Source organism: Podarcis melisellensis (genome assembly GCF_964234715.1).
Source record: "Podarcis melisellensis genome assembly, chromosome: 11".
In the NCBI taxonomy this organism is placed as follows: domain Eukaryota; kingdom Metazoa; phylum Chordata; class Lepidosauria; order Squamata; family Lacertidae; genus Podarcis; species Podarcis melisellensis.
The window spans coordinates 27,013,424-27,033,264 of NC_138543.1; the positions used below are offsets into that span (position 1 = coordinate 27,013,424).

General features: G+C 41.3%; 1 protein-coding gene across 1 annotated transcript in view; it reads left to right on the forward strand.

Annotated features, from left to right (window-relative positions):
* The window catches only part of ELL2 (elongation factor for RNA polymerase II 2), a 38,947-nt gene extending 31,006 nt beyond the window's left edge, over nucleotides 1-7,941 (forward strand). The window contains exons 10-12 of the mRNA XM_081930595.1: nucleotides 1,742-1,913; nucleotides 4,323-4,367; nucleotides 6,473-7,941. Coding sequence (XP_081786721.1) covers nucleotides 1,742-1,913; nucleotides 4,323-4,367; nucleotides 6,473-6,589 — 334 coding nt within the window. The 3' untranslated portion in view covers nucleotides 6,590-7,941. The remainder of the gene's footprint in view (nucleotides 1-1,741; nucleotides 1,914-4,322; nucleotides 4,368-6,472) is intronic.
* The last annotated feature ends 11,900 nt before the right edge of the window (nucleotides 7,942-19,841 follow it).

The window sequence follows — 19,841 nt, forward strand, 5'->3', positions numbered from 1 at the left end:
ATGAGTTACTTGAAATGCTTTTCCAACACCCCTCTGTGTTGGAAAGAGATTTACTTCTCATTCTCTAACAAGATTTTTTTTTTTAAGCCACCCATACTGGGGATTTAAATACATGCAGTAAACCTAATAACCCTTGGTGTAAAAAAAAGAGAGAGAGAGAAAGAGCAGTGTGTGCTTTTGAATGTTGTGAATCGAAATGCTGACACAACCTTGCCCAGTAGTGCTACTGTACAACAGGGCGGTGAGAGTGCAATGACTCCAATCATGTTCACATGACCCTTGTCCCTGGAATCACGCTGCCTGCACATGTCTATCGCGTATCAGCTGTAACTGGCACAGAGCCCCGTTTTGTTCTACTTGGGCAGCACACATTCCTTTTGTGCAGAAAAATCTGAGACGATGGTGTCTTGTATTCCGGTAGAAACTCACTTGACAGTGTGGCTAGCAATTTCTCTCCCAAAGGCACTGTTTGTTAGCAGTCATGCAGAAAACAGATAAAGGGTTCCAAGGCCAGTGGAATAATGTTTTTTTTAATCTACAGTGCTGCCTATGTACATGGCGTTTTACAAAAAGAGAAAAAATGGGTCTTTAAGCACCTGCAGTCTAAAAATAGGCACAAGGGAAATAGAGGAAGTGGAGAGTGATGGAGGCAGCAGTAAATGGAAGTAGAATGTACCATTATTTCTCATAAATGTACTTGGGTTTAGTTACAATTGGCTATCGGGACTGGGGGTTCTCCCAGAGGCTTCATAACATGGCAAAAGCGGGTTTTGAGGAAGTACTTGAAGAGAGTAAACAACATGGAGGTGTTCAGGGAGACAGTTTTGGGTAGAAGGGGCAGCAAAGAGTGAAGTTATTTCAGGTAGGAGAAGACCTTCAGATAGTTGAGGAGGGTGGAGCTGGATGAGTAATAGCTACAGTTAGGGTTGTGTCAAGATACAAGAACTGAATATGGAAAGGCAAAGGCCATGGAGGGTTGCGAAGGTATGGATAAGAATCTTGTGCATGATCTAGGAGCAAACAGGAAGCCAGTTTAGGGAATTAAAGAGGGCTGTTGCATGGTAAGAGCAATGAAAAGGTGAATAATGATAAAGAGAAGGGTGAGACAATGCAAGAACAGAAAGGAGACAATCTATAATATTGTTCCTTCTAATTCCCCTAACCCAGCAGAGAGGGAGGCTTGGAGATATGTAGCAATAAGCAGCAATTAGGTTGATTGCATAAAATGTAATTCCACTAAAACATCTTCAGTGAGGTGGAAGCTGTTTATCTTTCCTCCTACACAATCGTAATTGATACAATACTGTAACTATTTCTTAAGTCTTAGCCACCTGGGCTTTTTATTAACTTCTTTAATCCACCCAAGTCATGAGATTTTGCCTGATATTTAAAAGGTCCTTCAGTTGTATTAATTGTAGGAAATAAAAACTATAATCAGATTCACAGAAGAATTTTAAAAACCAGCAGTGTTTGATTTTAATATTCTTGGTTCCTATGTAAAAAATGCATGTCATTGTGAACATTTTTTTGAACAAAATAACCGGTAACCTGGAGATTGCAGAAACTAAATTCTGACTAGTTAAAAGGTGGTTAGATCACCATGACAGTGAAGGGGGAATTAAGTAATTTATACCTCTTAATAAGTTTTTAAAGGGAAGTGAATTATGGTACCCTTTAAAAAAATTACAATACCAGGAATTTTAAATCTTGTTTATTTTGTTTCTTCTTTTTTTAAAAAAAGAAAATACATAGCTATTATCTCTTATGAACAACGACAAAGTTACAAGGATGACTTCAACGCAGAATATGATGAATATAGAACCTTGCATGCAAGGATGGAGAGTGTTACTAGAAGGTTTATGAAACTAGATGCACAGCGTAAGCTGGTTTCTCCAGGATCAAAAGAATATCAGGTAAAACTTGCTTTCCACCTTCCTCTGATGTTAATGTAGCTTTAACCTTCATCCAAGTATGCCTCATAATTTGGATTAGTATTGTTGGACATACGTTACATCTGTTCCCCATGGTATGGCCATAATGTTAAGTTCTATAAGAACTTTTGACTGTACCTTGCATGTGCCAAATCCCTCCATGGAGGCCTTATAGAGAAGAACTTTTGGGAAATGTTCCACAATTGTGATTCCTGTTCTGGAGACTTGGCAGAGGCTGGTTCTATTTTGTAAACCCTGTCACATTTTTTTATTTTGGGAAGTGATGGATCTTTACTTTCCTTGGCAAGGCTTAAACTAGTATTGGATTGTTTTAGGAGAATTATTTACATATCAATCATGAACTGATCCTCAGTGTTTACTCCCATTCTCTGGTTCAAACCAATATAGTGATTAGGGATATAGGTTCATCAGTCTTGTGCCTTCAGGTTACTTTAAGATAAATGAGAAGCCGTATTTGATGCTGAGTCTTAAAACCAATGATTAGTGATGGCAAAGGGTTGTGCAAGAGCAGGATGACGCTCATGTTGTGGTAGGATCAACAATATATTTGTATAAACTTGGTTCTTTTGTCCTAGCCTCTAACCCCTGGAGTGTTGCTTAGCACAAACAGAACAGCAGGAGAGGAGACTTCCTAAAGTGTCTAGTCGGAAAGCTCTCTGATGCTAAAAGGCAATGCCCACATTCAGCATTCACATTCAGCATATCTTGGTTTAATAAACTGAGATGAACATTTGCTAACACTGCAAATGGAAGAGCAAAGGAGCTGTATGCATGCAGTGTAAACCAACCAACCAGAAAGCCTCTAATTAGCCATAGCTTCCTGTTTCTTATTTTGTCAATTTTATTGGTTTTCCAAATTTTAGCTTGATTATGAAAATTCTACTAATTATTTCCAAATTAATACAATTTTGTTTTAAGTGGCTTCCCACATGCCATTCTTGATGTATCTTATCATCTACTTTGTTTCATACTCCTATTTACCTCTGGTTACATTCCATTTTACAAAATTATCACTTAGTCAACAGCTGCACTCTTAATGATTTCTATTCATTGTATTATATTATTTAACTTTTCATGTAACATCAAGTGAGGAGCAATATTTCTTTTCTCTTCAGTCCAGATGTGATCTGATAAATCCAGTTGTTGACATTCATTGGTCTTGTGTGTCTGCCATTGATGTATTAAACTGCATTCTTTGCTGGCTGGTCACAATACAGTGGTACCTCGGTTAAAGAACAGTCCTGTTTACGAACGATTCAGTTTACAAACTCTGCAAAACCAGAAGTAGTGTCCCGGTTTGCAAATTTTACCTTGGTCTAAAAAACGGAATCCAAACAGTGGAAGGGCACCGGTGGCGGGAGGCCTCATTAGGGAAAGCACGCCTCGGTTTAAGAATGGTTTTGGTTTAAGAACGGACTTCCAGAACGGATTAAGTTCGTAAACCAACGTACCACTGTATTGTTGTTCCATTGTGATTGGGGTGGACAGCTGAAATCTCAAGGATAACTCCAGTCTTCCTCTGCTCAGTTCCTGTCCCTTCCATCCCATAGTAGGAAGTTCCAAAGGAACTATAGTCTTCTTCTTTCAGTTAGTCAGCTAGATCAACAAGTTCCAGGAAATTGCCATTTTCTTTCTCAATCTGAAGGCAGGGTATTTTTCTCCAAGTATAGCTGACAAGTGGTGACCACCTCCCGCTCCCATCAGAAGCATCTCCAGAGACCCTGCACCGCTTCACACATACGTTGCAAAATGTCTCTCACCTCCACAGTGACTTTTGGCCCATGTTCTTCCTCTTAAACATAAGTTGTATCTCAACATTGCTTTAAGTTCATAGTCCCCTTGGGGGGGGGGTGGCGTGTTTAAGCTCTAGCCTCCAATGACATCCATCAAAACAACAAGGCTCTCCCACAAATCATAGTTTCCTGTTTCATCCAAACTGGGATACTGTAGCTTCAGTATTCCAGGGATACCAGCTCCAGAACAAGCCAAGACATTAAGCAACAGTTTGAAGTTGGTTTAAATTCTTATTCATATTTCAGCCTAGTAAGCTGAGATATGATTGTCTGAACTGTCTCATTGACTCTTTGTTACTGACTGTTCTTCTCTATTAGTGAGCAATTATTTTTCCTCAGAGAAGGCAGAAATGAGGGGCTCTACCAAATGGGTTTTCAAACTGTAATACCAAATTCACACCATCCCAATTCTTGAGGGGAGAGTGGGAGTTTTTGGCAAAATGAATGTGTGATCCAGGAATGTGTAAGATGGATGTTCTTACTGTACAGGTGTGGTACAGTTTCTTCAGTTAATCTTAAGGTAATTGTTAATTGCTATCTGTACTTAGTAACCATAAATTTATCCTTAAACTTGTAGATCCTTCATGATGAAGTTTTACAAGAATATCGGAAGATCAAACAGGTTTGTATAACCTTTATTTAATTATTGTGTATGGTGTATGTATAAAACTGTATGCCATGCCAGTTGAATAGGATTAATTAGAGCTCAGAGTTAACATCAAAAAGACCTAATTCCTGTACTCATATTGGCTTCACTGTATAGAATTCTAGCACTTCTAATTTTACAGTGAAATGGATTAAAACACATATTTAGGTGACGTGTATTTAAATACTGAAACCATATTGGATCATTGCCTCTTGGATTCTCATTGCATTGGGCTTGCTTTTCAGTCTGGACAAATGCTTCTATTTGTCTGTTTTTAATAATTTTGTGGCAAGTGTTTTGTTTTGGCTTCTATGATCGATGTGAATTGTGAATCTTCATATGAATGATACACATTTTAGTCCTGCCTTCTATAGCATTCCACTCTCCAACTGAATCCTCTGGCCATAGTGACAGCCAAGGCTTGGTATTGATCCCAGATATTCAGAATTATAAACAGTGCTCTTAAAACAATGAGAATTTTAGAAATGAGGCTCTAATTGACCATATGCCTCTTCTTATGTGCTCTCCCTCAATTGCAAATATGGTACTGAGCATCTGTATGCCTTATGTGGCTGCATCACTTTCTGAGCCTGGGCACATAACCTAGGAAGCAGAGCAGAGCTGGAAAGGGAAGTGACAGTCACTCGGGCCATGGAAGAACCATCTGTTGAGGATTGGGGAGGAGCCTTCTGCCAGAGAGGCATGAACTGAGAAGGACATCAGCTGGTCCCATTGCCGGAAGTGGAGAGAGGCAGATGAGGGTGGTATAAACCCCCCCAACAAGTGTTTTTCACATGAGCAATCCAGATACATTAATGTCTGAATCCCACTAAAGTGCAAGAGGCTTCATCTTATCTCGTGTAACTGTGTTCATTGGGCTCCCCCTGCACAGCAGGATTTAGAAGCACCTAGTATTCCCTGCATTGTACCTCCTGCTTCCAGAATTTTACAGAGTTCCTAAAAATTCTGGGTCAATTCATGTGTGTTAAACCCATGTTAAAACTGTGAGACTGACTCAAGGACCTAGCAGTGTGGAGGAAGTTGTACATGATCTGGTTCAGCCATGGGTCCAAAAGCAATAGCTGTGCCCAATTCCTCTTTTGTGCGGTAACCGGTTTTTTCAGTTACCATAGTGATCAAATTAGTTCCGGGAACCCATGGCTGTATTTGTGGACATGTCAGACACTTTATATGCACTGTGTCTCCAGAATCACATCCTGGGGCCACATACAGCGCATCACAAATATCTCTGCTGGTCCCGTTTTGAAACAAAATGGCACCTGTCCTTTCTACTGCAGTACGATATGCAGCCAGCCTCCACTGTAACCTCAAGGCCACGTAGTATTTGAACACTGCTTGTTCCAATGTAGCATTAGTTAGATATGCTTTTTGAATACTGTGTATGTCAAGAGTTGTCTCAGGTTACACCATGGATTCTCTGAGAAGGAAGTACCCTCATTTTTTAAAACATGTGGTTGCTGCCAGATCTGTCACCAGCCTTAAGCAAAACACACAAAGTTCCTTGATAGGCAGAGAACAGAATACAGTGAATTACACTGTATAATTGCATAAGTTTTGTTAACTATCTGATTAATTATGGAAAATGCCTGGGCATGGGTTGTATAACATACAAAGGACAAAAAAAGGCTAACAAAAAAAACCCTGAAATCAAAAGTTTCCTCTATGGAATTTGATTGTCTGAATCTTCTGCCTGTTTTCTATTCCAATTTTGTGACTGAAACATCCCTGACTGATCCTAGACAGGGGAAGCATGTCCCTGATTATTGTGCATCAGTGCCAACGACCATGGTGTCCTCGTGAACTGTGTATCTGAGATGGGTTTAAGAGCCCAACTTTGTGGTGGTTCCTATTCTTTCTGAATTGGTAGGGCTTCAGGAGATGCTTGTGGGGGGTGGGACAGATTAGGTTTTGTTTTATCTGTGATTTAAAAAGTAATGAAATGCAAACATATAAACAATGTTTTGTGTCTTATATACTGTCAGTGTCAGGACGATGAGATATAAATATGCTAAATATATACTCTGTATATAATTAGAATTTTACTTTTGTTTCTGTTGCAGTCTAGTCCTAACTACCATGAAGAAAAGTACAGATGTGAATATCTCCACAACAAGCTGGCTCACATTAAGAGACTTATAGGTGAATATGACCAACGGCACGCAGAGTCATGGCACTAGGGCTCTGGACCAGAAGATGTGAATAAACTAAAGATTATTTATTTAAAATTCCATATGACTTGCTCTAAGGTTTAAAAACAAAGTGAAATCTCTAATGCGGGAGTTTCAGCATTAGCAGGCCGAGTTGCTGTTTTTCTTGATGGTGAGGATGTTGCTTCCCTGCATAGTTGAAGCTGCTTTTTCCCCCCGGTCCCTTTTTATCCTTAACATTTACTCGTTTATCCATGGAAATCATTTTACCATTGGGTACTGGGGATCCAGTCTCTGTAGTTCTGAGGTTGTGCACATTTTTAAAATATATATATATAAATTGTAGCAGAAGCAGATGCTTTTGGATGAATTACAAGCCTGTTTTCTTCCTGACTTTTTCTTGTTAATGCAAAAACGATTTGCCTTAAATGGTAGAAAGTTTAAAAATTTGCACAATAAAATAAACATTGTTTCTGGAGGGTTCAGAGGTGTGTATGTGTGAATGCCCACATGCACACACCTATCAACAAGAGTAACTTATTTCTGTAATTTCAACCCCCACTGCAATGATTGCCTTACATTGTTTGCTTATGTATCTGAATTGTACTTAATCCATCTCTCCATAAACACTGCTTCCCAGTACATTAAAATGGGAAGCACTACTGTGTCTGAAATAAGTGTGTGCGTATGTCTGCGTGTGTGCATGGGAGAGAGAGAGAGAGAGAGAAGGGGGGTTGTGTGCATACACAGTTGGGGGGTAAATCTGCTATATAGGCCAAATGTTCAGGTTGACAACTGACAAGTGTTAATGCAGGGTTTTTTTCCAATAAAACTGCTGCATCTGTTCTGGAAGACAAATATTTCCATTTCAACAATTTCAACGATTTGTCAGCTTTCTTATCCAGGAAAAAATGATACTTTACAAAAAAAATATTCTATAGTTTTGGGGCAAAATTATAAAATTAACATGTAGGTGACCTATTTATATACTGCTATAAAAAGTATTTTTGAAGAGAATATGCAATGAAGCTATTGCCTACATGAAATGTATATTTAAAGATTTTTCTTCCTGTGTGTCAGGAATATAACAAAGATGTATTTAACTATAAAATACTGTGATCATCAAACAGCACAAACTTTCATTTCATGCAGTTAATTGGTTTAATTTAAGTTAAACCGTCACTTTATCATGTGGGAACATAAGTTATTTGGTCACAAAATTGACTTATACTTGTCTTTTCTTTTGTCTTAATATATTTCTTTCAAAAGTGCTGCCAATTGAAAAGGGAAGCATTATGTTTACAAGTCTGATTTTATTTTATTTTTTGGAATGTTTGCCAAAATTTTGGTAGTATCTTTAATAAACTTGTCTCCAGCATCAACTCAGTTGTTGTGTGTTGCTGTACAGCAGAACAACAGAACGTGGTACATTTCATACAAATACCGTAAGCATTATACACATATAACTCTGAAATGCTGGGCTCAGATTTTAAAGACAGCAAAAAATAATATCTGGAACATTTTTCACAAGAAACCATGTACCTCTTCACAGCCCATTATTTTAGCCACAAAGCATAAATTTTCACAGCTTTTTAGTGTAGTCGTTTTAATATATTATGACTTACTACAGTCAAACCTCTTCCTCAGGAGTACTTTTTTGGTGTATTGGCTTTCAAGGCTTAGTGGACTGATGCAGAAATTTCTGAATTGCATTTGGCAACATTCTTTTTTATTTTAATGTTATTTGCATAGAGGACCCAACAGTAATATCAAACTTGGCATTTTTCTCTGCTACATACTGGTGTTAACTTTTTTTCTTTTTGACCAGTTGTCATATGTAGTTTTGTTACTCACGAGACTTGAGTGGGAAATCTCAATCTGCTGCAAGTGCATGGACATCAGCCTGAGTGGCAGAGAAGCTTTGGTTTGTAACCTAACTCAGCCATGGCCTTGGGCAAATCACTTCCTCCATCTCATTTCCTCCCTGTTGTAAAACCAGAATGATGGTTACTTAGCTCAAAGTGGTGATACAGCTAATCGGCAGAGAGATTGTAAAGCACTAATGCTGCATTTGTAATACATCATAATGTAAAATAAATCCACCCGTGAAGTTGCATGCACTTCATGATTTGACAAGTTTGTTTACAAGTAGCTGGAGTGATTATTTCTCTAAGATTCCATCATTACATGCATTGAAAGCTGACAACTACTTTAAATGAAGTGTAATTTGAGAACTGCTGTAGCAGTATAGCTAAGTGATTTATGAGCAAAAAGTTCTAAGTTCAAATTTCAGTGCACCCATGAACCCACAGCATGGCCTTAGACAAGATACACCATCTGGCCCAGTGCATTATATTTAATATACATTTAAGTGTTAATTGAATGTACTTTTCACATTTCCTTGCCGTTGAACCCCCACCTTACATTTTCCCTCTTTCCAGCCTCCTTGTGTATACGTTGACAGGATTTCTCAAAGCCTGTTGGACATAATGCATAATGACCCGAGAATGGACAAAATTCAGTCAATATATGTGTATTTACCAAGGCCAGTTGGAGACTACATACATTGTCTGGGAAATGTGCACAATTCCTTCTTTGTGGGTGGATTATGTGCACATTCTCCATGAGGCCTGGGAAATGTCCAGTTGTTCCACACACTGACCTCTCAATCCACATTCTCCTTAACATAATATTTCTGCAAACAAAATTCATTTCCCGCAGCTGGACAAAGCGAACTTTAGACTTCAAATGCATTTTGTTATCATTTAAGTGCTGTTTTTGCTTCAGAAGGTTAACATGGCAACTGCTCTGGAAACAGTATTATAAATTGTTAAGGGTCACATATATTGACAGTGCCAAATTAATAATAGTGTTACAAAGCTGTGGCCAGGAACCAAAATGACAATGCACTGAGTCAATGAGATAACATCAATAGTGTAATTCTGTTGCTAAGATTTTAAATACATACTCCTGAAACAGCACAGAATGTCCTTATGACCTCCCAGTAGATCAGGGGTGCAGGTAAGAATCACATTCAACATGGGGACTTCCACACTCTATACATTGAAAGCACATGGTTTCCCCCAAAGAATCCTGTGCTCTCTTGATTTGTTAAGGGTGTTGGGAATTTTTGTTCTGTGTAGGGTAAACTATAGTTCCCAGGATTCTTTTGGGGAAGCGGTGTGCTTTCAAGGTATGGTATTCATATGACCTAAGACAGGAGCAACAGGAACTGTATTATCTAGTAGGTGAGGGCTGTTTCTTTTGCTAAATGAGTTACAGTAAAAAAGGAAAGTCCAAAGTAGTATTTAGCTTACAAGTATGTCTGTCTACAATTAAAACTTTCTTCCTGACAATCTATGGTGAACTCCTCAGTTCCTTTAACTAGATCAGGCATAGGCAAACTCTGCCCTCCAGATGTTTTGGGACTATAACTCCCATCATCCCTAGCTAACAGGACCAGTGGTCAGGGATGATGGGAGTTGTAGTCCCAAAACATCTGGAGGGCCAAGTTTGCCTATGGCTGAACTAGATGGTTTAGTAAACACTACTAATCAAAAATTAGAAATATGAGTTATAGGGCAGTAACTGGATATTTTCAAGTGTCTTGCCTATGAAACTGCTTTACTCTTAACTAAAATGCCCTTTAAAAAAAAAAAACTAACCAGGCGGCTTTTTATTTTGTAATGGAAACATTACAAACATTTTTCAATCAGATCTGTTAACATTGAAAACGAGGACTTCAGAGACTATGGGTTTTGTGGAAGGGTTTAATATAATAAACTAAGGTAAGAACAAAAGGCAGGATTTGTATCATGGACCTATGTCTGTTTGAATTAAATCGAGAGGCAGATCAAAACAAAAAACCTTTGGACATGACCTCCGAAGATCTCTGCACAGAACAGAACATGCTGCAAATAGACACAGTATGTACTGGCCGGCTTAAGACTGCTTCCTGCAGCATTTAAGGTCTCCCATCGGTCCTGCTGGGAAGATGATTATCCAGAATGTGGCACCTTTTAACTTAATATGTGCTGCGCTAGCATCTTGGCCAAATGTCAACGTGGCAGGGCCTTGTACATCTGGAGAGCCTTCCTTTAGAATGAGGCCTGAACGAATTTTAACGAGTCCTCATGGCTAATAGTCTATACAAACAGGCATTGTTCTCATCCTTTCCCCACCCTCTTGGCTAAGCGGACCAGCTTGACGGATCAGGCCAATGGCACATCTAGTCCAGCATCCTGTTTCCAACCAGATGTTTGTGGGAAGCATACATTAAAGGCACAGGGCATTCCCAGCAAAGAATCCTGGGAATCCTAATTTACCCCTCCCAGAGCCACAATTCCCAGCAGTCTTAGCAAACTACACTTCCCAGTATTCAGTGGAGTGGGGAGCAATGTGCTTTCAATGGACCTTAACATCTTAGTCTTGCACTGTAAATGTGAAAGGCTACTGGAACATCATTTATACTGTATTTTATGCTGTTTTTTGTTGCATCAATTAAGTGTTTTAAATTTGTTGTTAGCCGCCCTTAGCCCAGTTTTCTGAACCGGGAAGGGGGAGTATAAATAAAAAATATTATTATTGTTGTTGTTGTTGTTGTTGTTAATACCCCAGCCACTCTGGGCGGCTTCCAATCGAGTGTTAAAAACAATACAGCATTAAATATTAAATACTTCCCTAAACAGGTCTGCATATTATTTAAGAACGGCTGCAATTGCCTAGGTAAAAAAAAACACGTGAATACAACCTGCACATTTCCTTTATGTTTAAATGTGTTGCTTTCAAAATGAAACAAAAAACATTTCCTCCGGCAGCAACTGGAAGAGTATAATGAAATGGCTTGCTTGTGTCAGGGCCAGATAAAACAACTCTGGCCCACCAGGAGCATGCATGTTTCCAAACTCTAGCTTTCCCCCTAATAACCTTGAGCAAATGCAAGTCTTAATGTTTGTTTTTCTGCGATTTATCCAGGCTGTGGTGGTTTCACAAGAGTGCTTGTAGTGTTCTCGTCTACAGTCAGCTTGGCATCATTTGTTTCTTAGGCTTTTAATAACCATGGCACAAGCACTGAGAGGTGAATATTGGAACACTTTCATCTGCTTTAGCTGAGATTCCTGCATTGCAGGGGGTTGGACTAGATGACCCTTGGGGCCCCATCCAATTTTACAATTCTATGATTCTACTTCATCCCCTAACAGGACCAGTGATAGGAGTACAGGGGTTTCACATGTATTTCGCCAGCATCAGACTCCTAATTTTTTTTTTTTTTGTTGTTGAGTCTATGAGACATTTCTGAAAGAAGTTAGCACACCAAATGTGGAGGCAGCTCTAAGACTTCAGCACCATTGCTAAGGACACTTAATCATTGTTGCGAAACAAAGCAAAAAAGGCTGACCACTCCCCACCAGGGTCTTGGGATGCCCCTCCCATCCCAGCAAGAGTGGTGGCTGCTACTAGCCTGAAGCTAGACAGAGGTGGATCCTGGGAAATGGTTAAGCACTTTCCACTACGTTCAAATGATTTAATTCACTCCCCAAGAATAAAAGGCAACTGGCTGACTTGGGTATTTGTTACTCAGAAGTAACTCACTTGAAATAAATAAAGCTTCCTTCCTACTTAGAAAAAAAAGATGCTATTGCAACACCCCTGGTGTTGATTGGTTTGTCGTCACTGGGCTGTTATTTATGAATATGCAGCAACCATAAACAAAATGGAAAATGCAAAAGGAATCAGCAAACACGTTCGGGCTGCAGTAAGCTAAAATTCCTATAGGCAATGCATTAACTCGATCCTTTTTTATTTTTCATAAAAGTTTTGTGTATGTGTTTTGCTGAGAGCTGTGACTTGTGCTCGTGGTTGTAGATTTGTATCTTGATTTTACTCCCAGGAGCTCCAGGCTGCATACATTGTCTTCCTCTTCCCCCTTCACAACAGCCCTGTGAGGTAAGCTAGGCCGGGAGTTGGCAGTTCAGACACCCAAGCAGTGAAACCACACACACTTAAATGTGTACTTATTTTTCCTTATCAGAGTTGGCCCATTTCTTTTTCTTTTTTTCCTCGAAGGACTACGAAATGTTGCCGGTAAAGCAAGGGGGCCAGTGTGAATGACATATATTTGCATTTTGCTTTTCTACAAAGGAGCTCAAGGTTGTGTAAATTACCCATCCCCTTCTTCCGCTTTCAACTTTGCAATAGGATCCAGCCTATTCTTGTAACTAATGTGCTTTTTAAAAAAACTGCTTTAATATCAGGTTTTATACAGCTGGCGCTGTGGGTAAAAGCCTCAGCGCCTAGGGCTTGCTGATCGAAAGGTCGGCGGTTTGAATCCCTGCGGCGGGGTGCGCTCCCGTTGCTCGGTCCCAGCGCCTGCCAACCTAGCAGTTCGAAAGCACCCCCGGGTGCAAGTAGATAAATAGGGACCGCTTACTAGCGGGAAGGTAAACGGCATTTCCGTGTGCAGCTCTGGCTCGCCAGAGCAGCTATGTCACGCTGGCCACGTGACCCGGAAGTGTCTCCGGACAGCGCTGGCCCCCGGCCTCTTAAGTGAGATGGGCGCACAACCCCAGAGTCCTTTACCTTTACCTTAACGTACCCTGAAAGGGTGAAGGGTGGGCAAGAAATCAAATAATAATAATCACAATAGCCCTGTGAAGTAGGTCAGGCTAAGTTAATATATATACATTAGCATCAGTTCTTGCCAATGGATTGAGGGGCAGAGAGGTGCTATGCCTAGGAAATCCTGTTGGCATCCCTCTCCAAAGCTTACTGGCACTGCCAGAGTCTCTTCCCCTCTGGCCCCACCCACTCCCCACAAAAAAGCACACATTTCTAGAGCATTTCAATAAGTATTTGAGCAACAAACATTGCAAAATTAGTTACTATTCCTGTTAGACTTGGGCAATGCTGAGCTACAAACAAATACCGCGAGTGGAAAGGCTTTAAACTGTCAGTTGCAAAAGCGGGTGGTTTGTTATGCCTACTGATACTGAAATGTTTCCTTCCTCTGTAAAAGGATCCCCATTCCTTTCCTTTGACTGCTATCCCACATCGCACCAACTAGAGCATGGCTAATATTTTGGGTGGGTCCAATTGAAGTGAATGGGGGCTGTGTAAGCACATCCGGCAGCCCTGGGAATAAGTTATTTGGTAGTGCTAATGGAGGAAAGAGTTTCACCTGGATCAGGCCCATTGTTCAGCCTCACACAGAATTGTAGAATGCAGGAATCTCAGCTAAAGCATCTCATTGTTTTGGGAAGAGTTTTTTTTTAAAGGGCTTTCAAACTGTATTGTTATAAGAATTTTAAGGTCATATATATATATATATAATATTCATGTATAAAGCACATGTCTAAAACCCCACAGAAAAAGTCCTGAAACCATTTGTCTCTTCCAAATTGACCTCAAATATTTCTCTGCAAGGTCGAAGGAAATGGGGAGCTTCCCCATTGTCTCTTTGCTCACAAATCCTGTCTCAAGGGCACATTTAATATTTGAATAGGGTAAGCATGTGACCTGGATTCAGGAATTAAGTAGTTATCATAACAAAAGAGTGGCCAGGATGCCCGGGTAATCCAGTCAGGTAACTGGCAGACAGGATAAAAACAACTCACATTTCTGTTGTAGTCTGCCCCTTCTCTGATGTACGTATGGTGTATTTGGGGGGTGCTCTTGGGCTACAACCCTTCTGTGATATATGTATGATGTATTGGGGGGTGGTCCTGAGCTACAGGGTGGGCAGTTCAAAAGTCTGTATAAGGGCTTGCACACCTTTGTCCTGGTTCCTCTTCCTCTCTCCTGCATGTGGGGGCAGCACCCTGTTGCAAAAGCTTTAATAAAGATCAGGCTTACTAGCTGCTTTGCTTCTCAATATTCTCTGGTTGGCCTCTGTTATTTTCTCCTACCGATGGAGAACCTACAAAGGACTCTTAAGGGCTCTTGTGTATCCCTTAAAGGAAAGGGAGCAGTTTTTGTTTACAACAGTATGTACCCAGGTCTTACACTTGCTTTTAGCCATGCAACTCAGAAGGTCTTTATTTATGCCTGATTGGAACTAGTCTCTCCATTAAATTTTTTAAATATATCTGCTCTCTTTTCCTAAAGCATGACATTCAGTATCCTATATCAGAGGAGCAGGGGACATAATGCATTATGCTTGAGGTGCAACACTGCCAGAATTACATGCACACCACACATGCAATGTGTAGTTTCCTGCCCTACTTTTCAAATAATCATTCGCCACTTTTTACATTAAGGCCGAGCGCTGGCTGTCCCCCCTGTGATCAGAGGCGTTCTCTGCTACAGAAAACTTATTTTCATGGAAAGTTTTCTCTGAAACCAAGGTTTTATTCCATTACTCAGTGTTTTCCTGGAATGGCTGCCAAAACCTTTCACAAAGGTGCGACAGTATAAAATAGGTCACCCGCTCTTCCAAGAGGTAGAGTGTGGTTTGTTGACTAGAGGTCAAAAGCAAACTTAGACAGCTTTCTGAACTTCACCTATTTGCATTTCAAAGCTCCAGTGATTGCCCGTAATAGATTTGAGAGGCAGAAACTCTTAATGTAAAAATGACCTTTTGTGCGGGCAGGTTAGGCCGAAAGAAAGGTAAACACAGCAATCCCACTTTATAAATCTTATGTCTTCATGATGGCAAGTGGCTTCCTGCAATCATCGCCATTATTTATAAGGCATCTAAATTTACTAAGCAACACGCAGATTAAAAAAAAGAAGGACAATATATTATTGCAAATGTGCAATCTCTAAAACATGTGTGGCAAGATCAGAATATACTGGTAGATCTCTGGGTGACTGGCAGTAAATTAGCTAAGGTCATTTGATTCCTAGTTACCCAACAACCGCAACAACTTAAAAGCATTTTCCCCTGCCCCAAATTGATGTAGGTTAGAGTGCATTTCATCTGAAATAATACAGGACCTTACTTCTAGTACGGATCACAAATCTGTGAGCTGAGCATATGCTCAGAAGCACTCTGTTGTATCCTCTTGGTGTATGCCTGCCCTTGCTAAGCTACTATTTGGACCTGGCTCAGGCTGGTGGACTTCGGGGTTCTGGTAAGTAACAAATTAAATCCTGCAAGTCTGGGGCCTGCCCATCTGTAACCTAAAAGAGATAACACAAAAGGAAAAGGGGTGGAGGAGGGCAAAGGAAAACAAGCAAACTCGGGAACAACATAGTGGTTAGTATGGCCATCTTGAATGAAGACAGTGCAGGGAGAGGAGGACCCAAAGGGCAGCTAGATTCTTTGCTGAGCTAATGGAGTGGGTCCTGCTTTCTCAGCTGGGCTCCTGCTGCAGCCAGAAACTAATACTGGGAACTTGTACACAAGTGAGAGTCAGTAACTGTATATTACAATAAAGGACACGTTCCAAACATTGGAGTAAGGGTACAATGCAAGGCTAGTGAGGCACGTATGACAGGGGACAACCCCAGAGGCCAAACAGAGGGGCCTGAAGCACCTCATTTAGTTCCTAGGCCTAAGGTTCCCCACCCTTGAATTACAGTAATCCAGTCCTGGAAGTAATTGAAGCATGGATGACTGAAGCCAAATTTGCCTTCTCCAGGTAATAATGGTCACATCTGGCATATCAGCTGAAGCTGATAAAAGCCCCTCCAAGCAACTGTAGCCACCTGAGCACCCAGGAAAAAGCTGACAGCTTCTGTTTCTGCAGCAATTGCGCAGTTGGCTCTGCTGCTGGGTGTGTATGTTATGCTGACTTTGTTGTAGCCTGACCATAACACCCAAGCCTGTGATGGCCAGGGGATTGGCAGGCCAACCAGTTGTGGGTTATTCTGCTGGTTTCTGGCTTCTTATCAACACCAACCAACTGGCAAAGTACAGATCTACTGATATTAGTTCCTGGTTCTGAGCTTCTCTTTCAATCAGTCCTAATAATCCTTTGGTAAATTGTAGCAGGTAGTTTGCTCAACCTTATTCCAATACTTGGCATTTGTCCCCTTTTTCTTTTATAATTGCAAGCTTGTTTTCGTTTGCTCTATGGCCAGTGAAGATGAGATACAGTACATTGGGGACAGGGGATATTCAACAAGCTTGCTGTCCAGTATTTTAGACTTTTAATTAAGTAATAACTAATTTATAGTGAGGGACGCAGGTGGCGCTGTGGGTTAAAGCCTCAGCGCCTAGGACTTGCCGATCGAAAGGTCGGCGGTTCGAATCCCTGTGGCGGGGTGCGCTCCCGCTGCTCGGTCCCAGCGGCTGCCAACCTAGCAGTTCGAAAGTAGATAAATAGGGACCGCTTACCAGCGGGAAGGTAAACGGCGTTTCCGTGTGCGGCTCTGGCTCGCCAGAGCAGCGATGTCACGCTGGCCACGTGACCCGGAAGTGTCTCCGGACAGCGCTGGCCCCTGGCCTCTTAAGTGAGATGGGCGCACAACCCCAGAGTCTGTCAAGACTGGCCCGTACGGGCAGGGGTACCTTTACCTTTACTTTAATTTATAGTGAAACTGTGGATCCTGTAAGTAGGGGGGGTGGAAACCCACCATCCACATAGAACGGGGAGTTATTAGCAGGCTAGGAGGATCCCTGGCATTTGAAGAAGTACAAAAAAGAAAAATATTTAGGGGGTGGAATATAAGGGCTGTAAAAGAAAAACAATCTATTGAGGACTAAGCACATGCCGTGGGCATGTTATACTGACTGTTGGGGGCAGGAAGACAGAAAACTAGAGGAAAGAGAAATGGAATGGAGTTTCCTGAAAGAGGGCATGGCTGGCTGTTAGGTGTACTCTGCACTGCAAGATTTTGTTGCGGGTGCCACCTGTAATTTCTCCTGCTTGTGAGCAGTTTTCCGGCGCCTCTGAACAAATCATAGTATAGGAATAAAGGACAGAATGGTAGCTCCCCCCAAGGAGAAGTGGGGCAGGACAGAATCACAAGGCCTTTCAATTACCGCAATTAGTCAGGGCCTTGATCTTAGGTCTTATTATCCAGCCCTGTTTCTCTTCAAGTAGGAGGAAGCATGGCTCATCGCCATCATCGCTTCCTGCACTCACTTTGAAGCCCAGTTGCCAAGCAAGCTTGGCCATGATGCAACTGATAGGAAGCAACAGAAGATGCAGGTGTTTATCTCAAGAGACATTTAAATATCTTTATTAGCAGGTGAGCATTTATAAGAATTTGAGAGGAAGGTCTCCTAAAGTGATTCTGAGCCCAAGAAAACAAGGCATTTCTTATATAGCTTACACATTAATGTGGTTTACGGAGTTTCTTCAGTGTAGAGGCTGTTCTACAAAGTAAAATAGTGTCACAGTTTTTTCTGACATTTCGTCAGAATCCCCCTTCATGTAACTTGAAGCCGTTGGTTCAATTCCTAACCTCCAGAGCGGGAGAAAACAAGCTTGTTCCCTCTTCCATGAGATATTGGAAGATGGCTATCATATCTCATTTCAGTTGCCTTTTTCCAGATTAAACATGCCCAACGTTGACAGTCTGGTCTTCCATTTACCAAAGATATGCTTGCAGACAACACTGCATGTCTCTCTGTCACATCTAAATGCCACTTGTAGTACAGATCACAGGTAAGGATCTTGCGAGCAACTCTCCACAGAAAAGATACCTGTTCTCAAGTTGAGTGTGCATTCTGGGCTGTTACGTGCGGTTGTAAATGTGTAGAGGAAACCTGAAATTTTTTGAAATCCAGGAGAACAGCACTCATAGGCCATATGACTAAATGGACTGTGGGTGGTGGTTCCTTCCTCAGTAAGCACTACTTCATGTCTGACTGTCTTTGCCGCCCGTCACCTCCTAGGGAGGAGTCACTCGAGGTTGAGCCGCCAGCTCATTAAAAACAAAGAATCACAACCGATGCAAAGGAAGCTGATGACAAACCCTTGAGCAAAAGGGCTTATTAAAAACCCAGCCTCATCTAGCTATTTAGCAGTGTAGTAGTAGGTCAGGAAATTTCACTGAATGGGTGGGTGAAGGTATATAGCCTGTTTGTAATTAGCAAGCCAGATTGCATTCAGCCGAAACTCTGAATCTTCCTGGGCCAGGCAATTATAATTCCTTTTTATAGCGTCAACTTCCTATGAACCAAGGTGTATCGATGGAACAAAATGTTGGATGGATCTGAAGGAGACAGGAAGGTTTAATTTCTACTTCAAGCAGTGAAACATGGTCAGCTTTCATTCTTTTTCTACCTCTGCCTCCAGCCCAGGCTACTGTGATCAAGAGTGGCTACCAAATTTCACAGGAAGGAAAATTTGAAGGGATTTTTAACAATAAGTCAATCAAGGAAACTAACATAGTTTTTCCATAAATTGGTCTCAGGACAGGCAGAAAATGAATATGTAGGTTGTGAACAAAACTTTATTGTCCCCCACCTCTCACCAGCATCAGAACATTTAAATGTGAATTTGAAGGACCTGGTGAAGAAACTGCATTTCCAAAGGAGTTAATGAGAAACTGCCCCCCCAAAGTAACTTGGAATGAAATTCTCATCACCCTGTGGGTTTGCGTCAGGGGTTCCCCACGGTTTCGCAAGTGCCTCTGTCCTCTTGAAATGGCTCGGCCCCTGAGGGCATCCTATTGCGTCAGCCTGAATAATTCCTTTGACAAAAATGCCAACTTTCGAAAGCAAGCACAGTGAAAAGCAAAAGTTCAGCCGACGAAAATGGAACATAACTCTGTTTATGATTATCGTTCGAGTGGGGAGGTGTTGCTTCTTAAAAATCCAGGAGTAGATGAAAGTTTATCTTTCAGTGCTTAGTATTATATGCTGCTGTAATCAATCCCTGGCAATTGGAAGAGATGATAACCTGGAATGGCTGTGTCAAACCTATATGGCCTGTGTTTTTAAATATAAACAAGCTGGGAGGGTGCCTAGCGGGGGGCGGGGGGTGACAACAGGGAGGAATTCAACATTGCACTTCAGCTTGCTAGATGGAATTATCTGCTCTTTCCTTTCTCTGTGTGCGGTTCTGGGGGGTTTCCTCAACCACTCAAGCCAATTTTGGAGGGTGTGTAGAGGGTGCAGGGGGGCAGAGAGTGGGGAGAGCCTCATTGCACAAGTGACAGACTTTATTAGGTGAATCAGACCCATAACTGTGTGCCAAAGAAATTGAGATTCTCCTCTCAGAATTAATAATTCATTATGTGCTTTGGTACTCAGCTGAATATCGTAACTTTTATTAAATGTGTTTTAAAGGTCCAGCTCCGAGAGAGACTTCTGGTGGTTCCCTCAATGTGAGAAGTTACAGGGAACCATGCAGAAGGCCTTCTCAGTAGTGGCGCTTGGCGCTCTCTC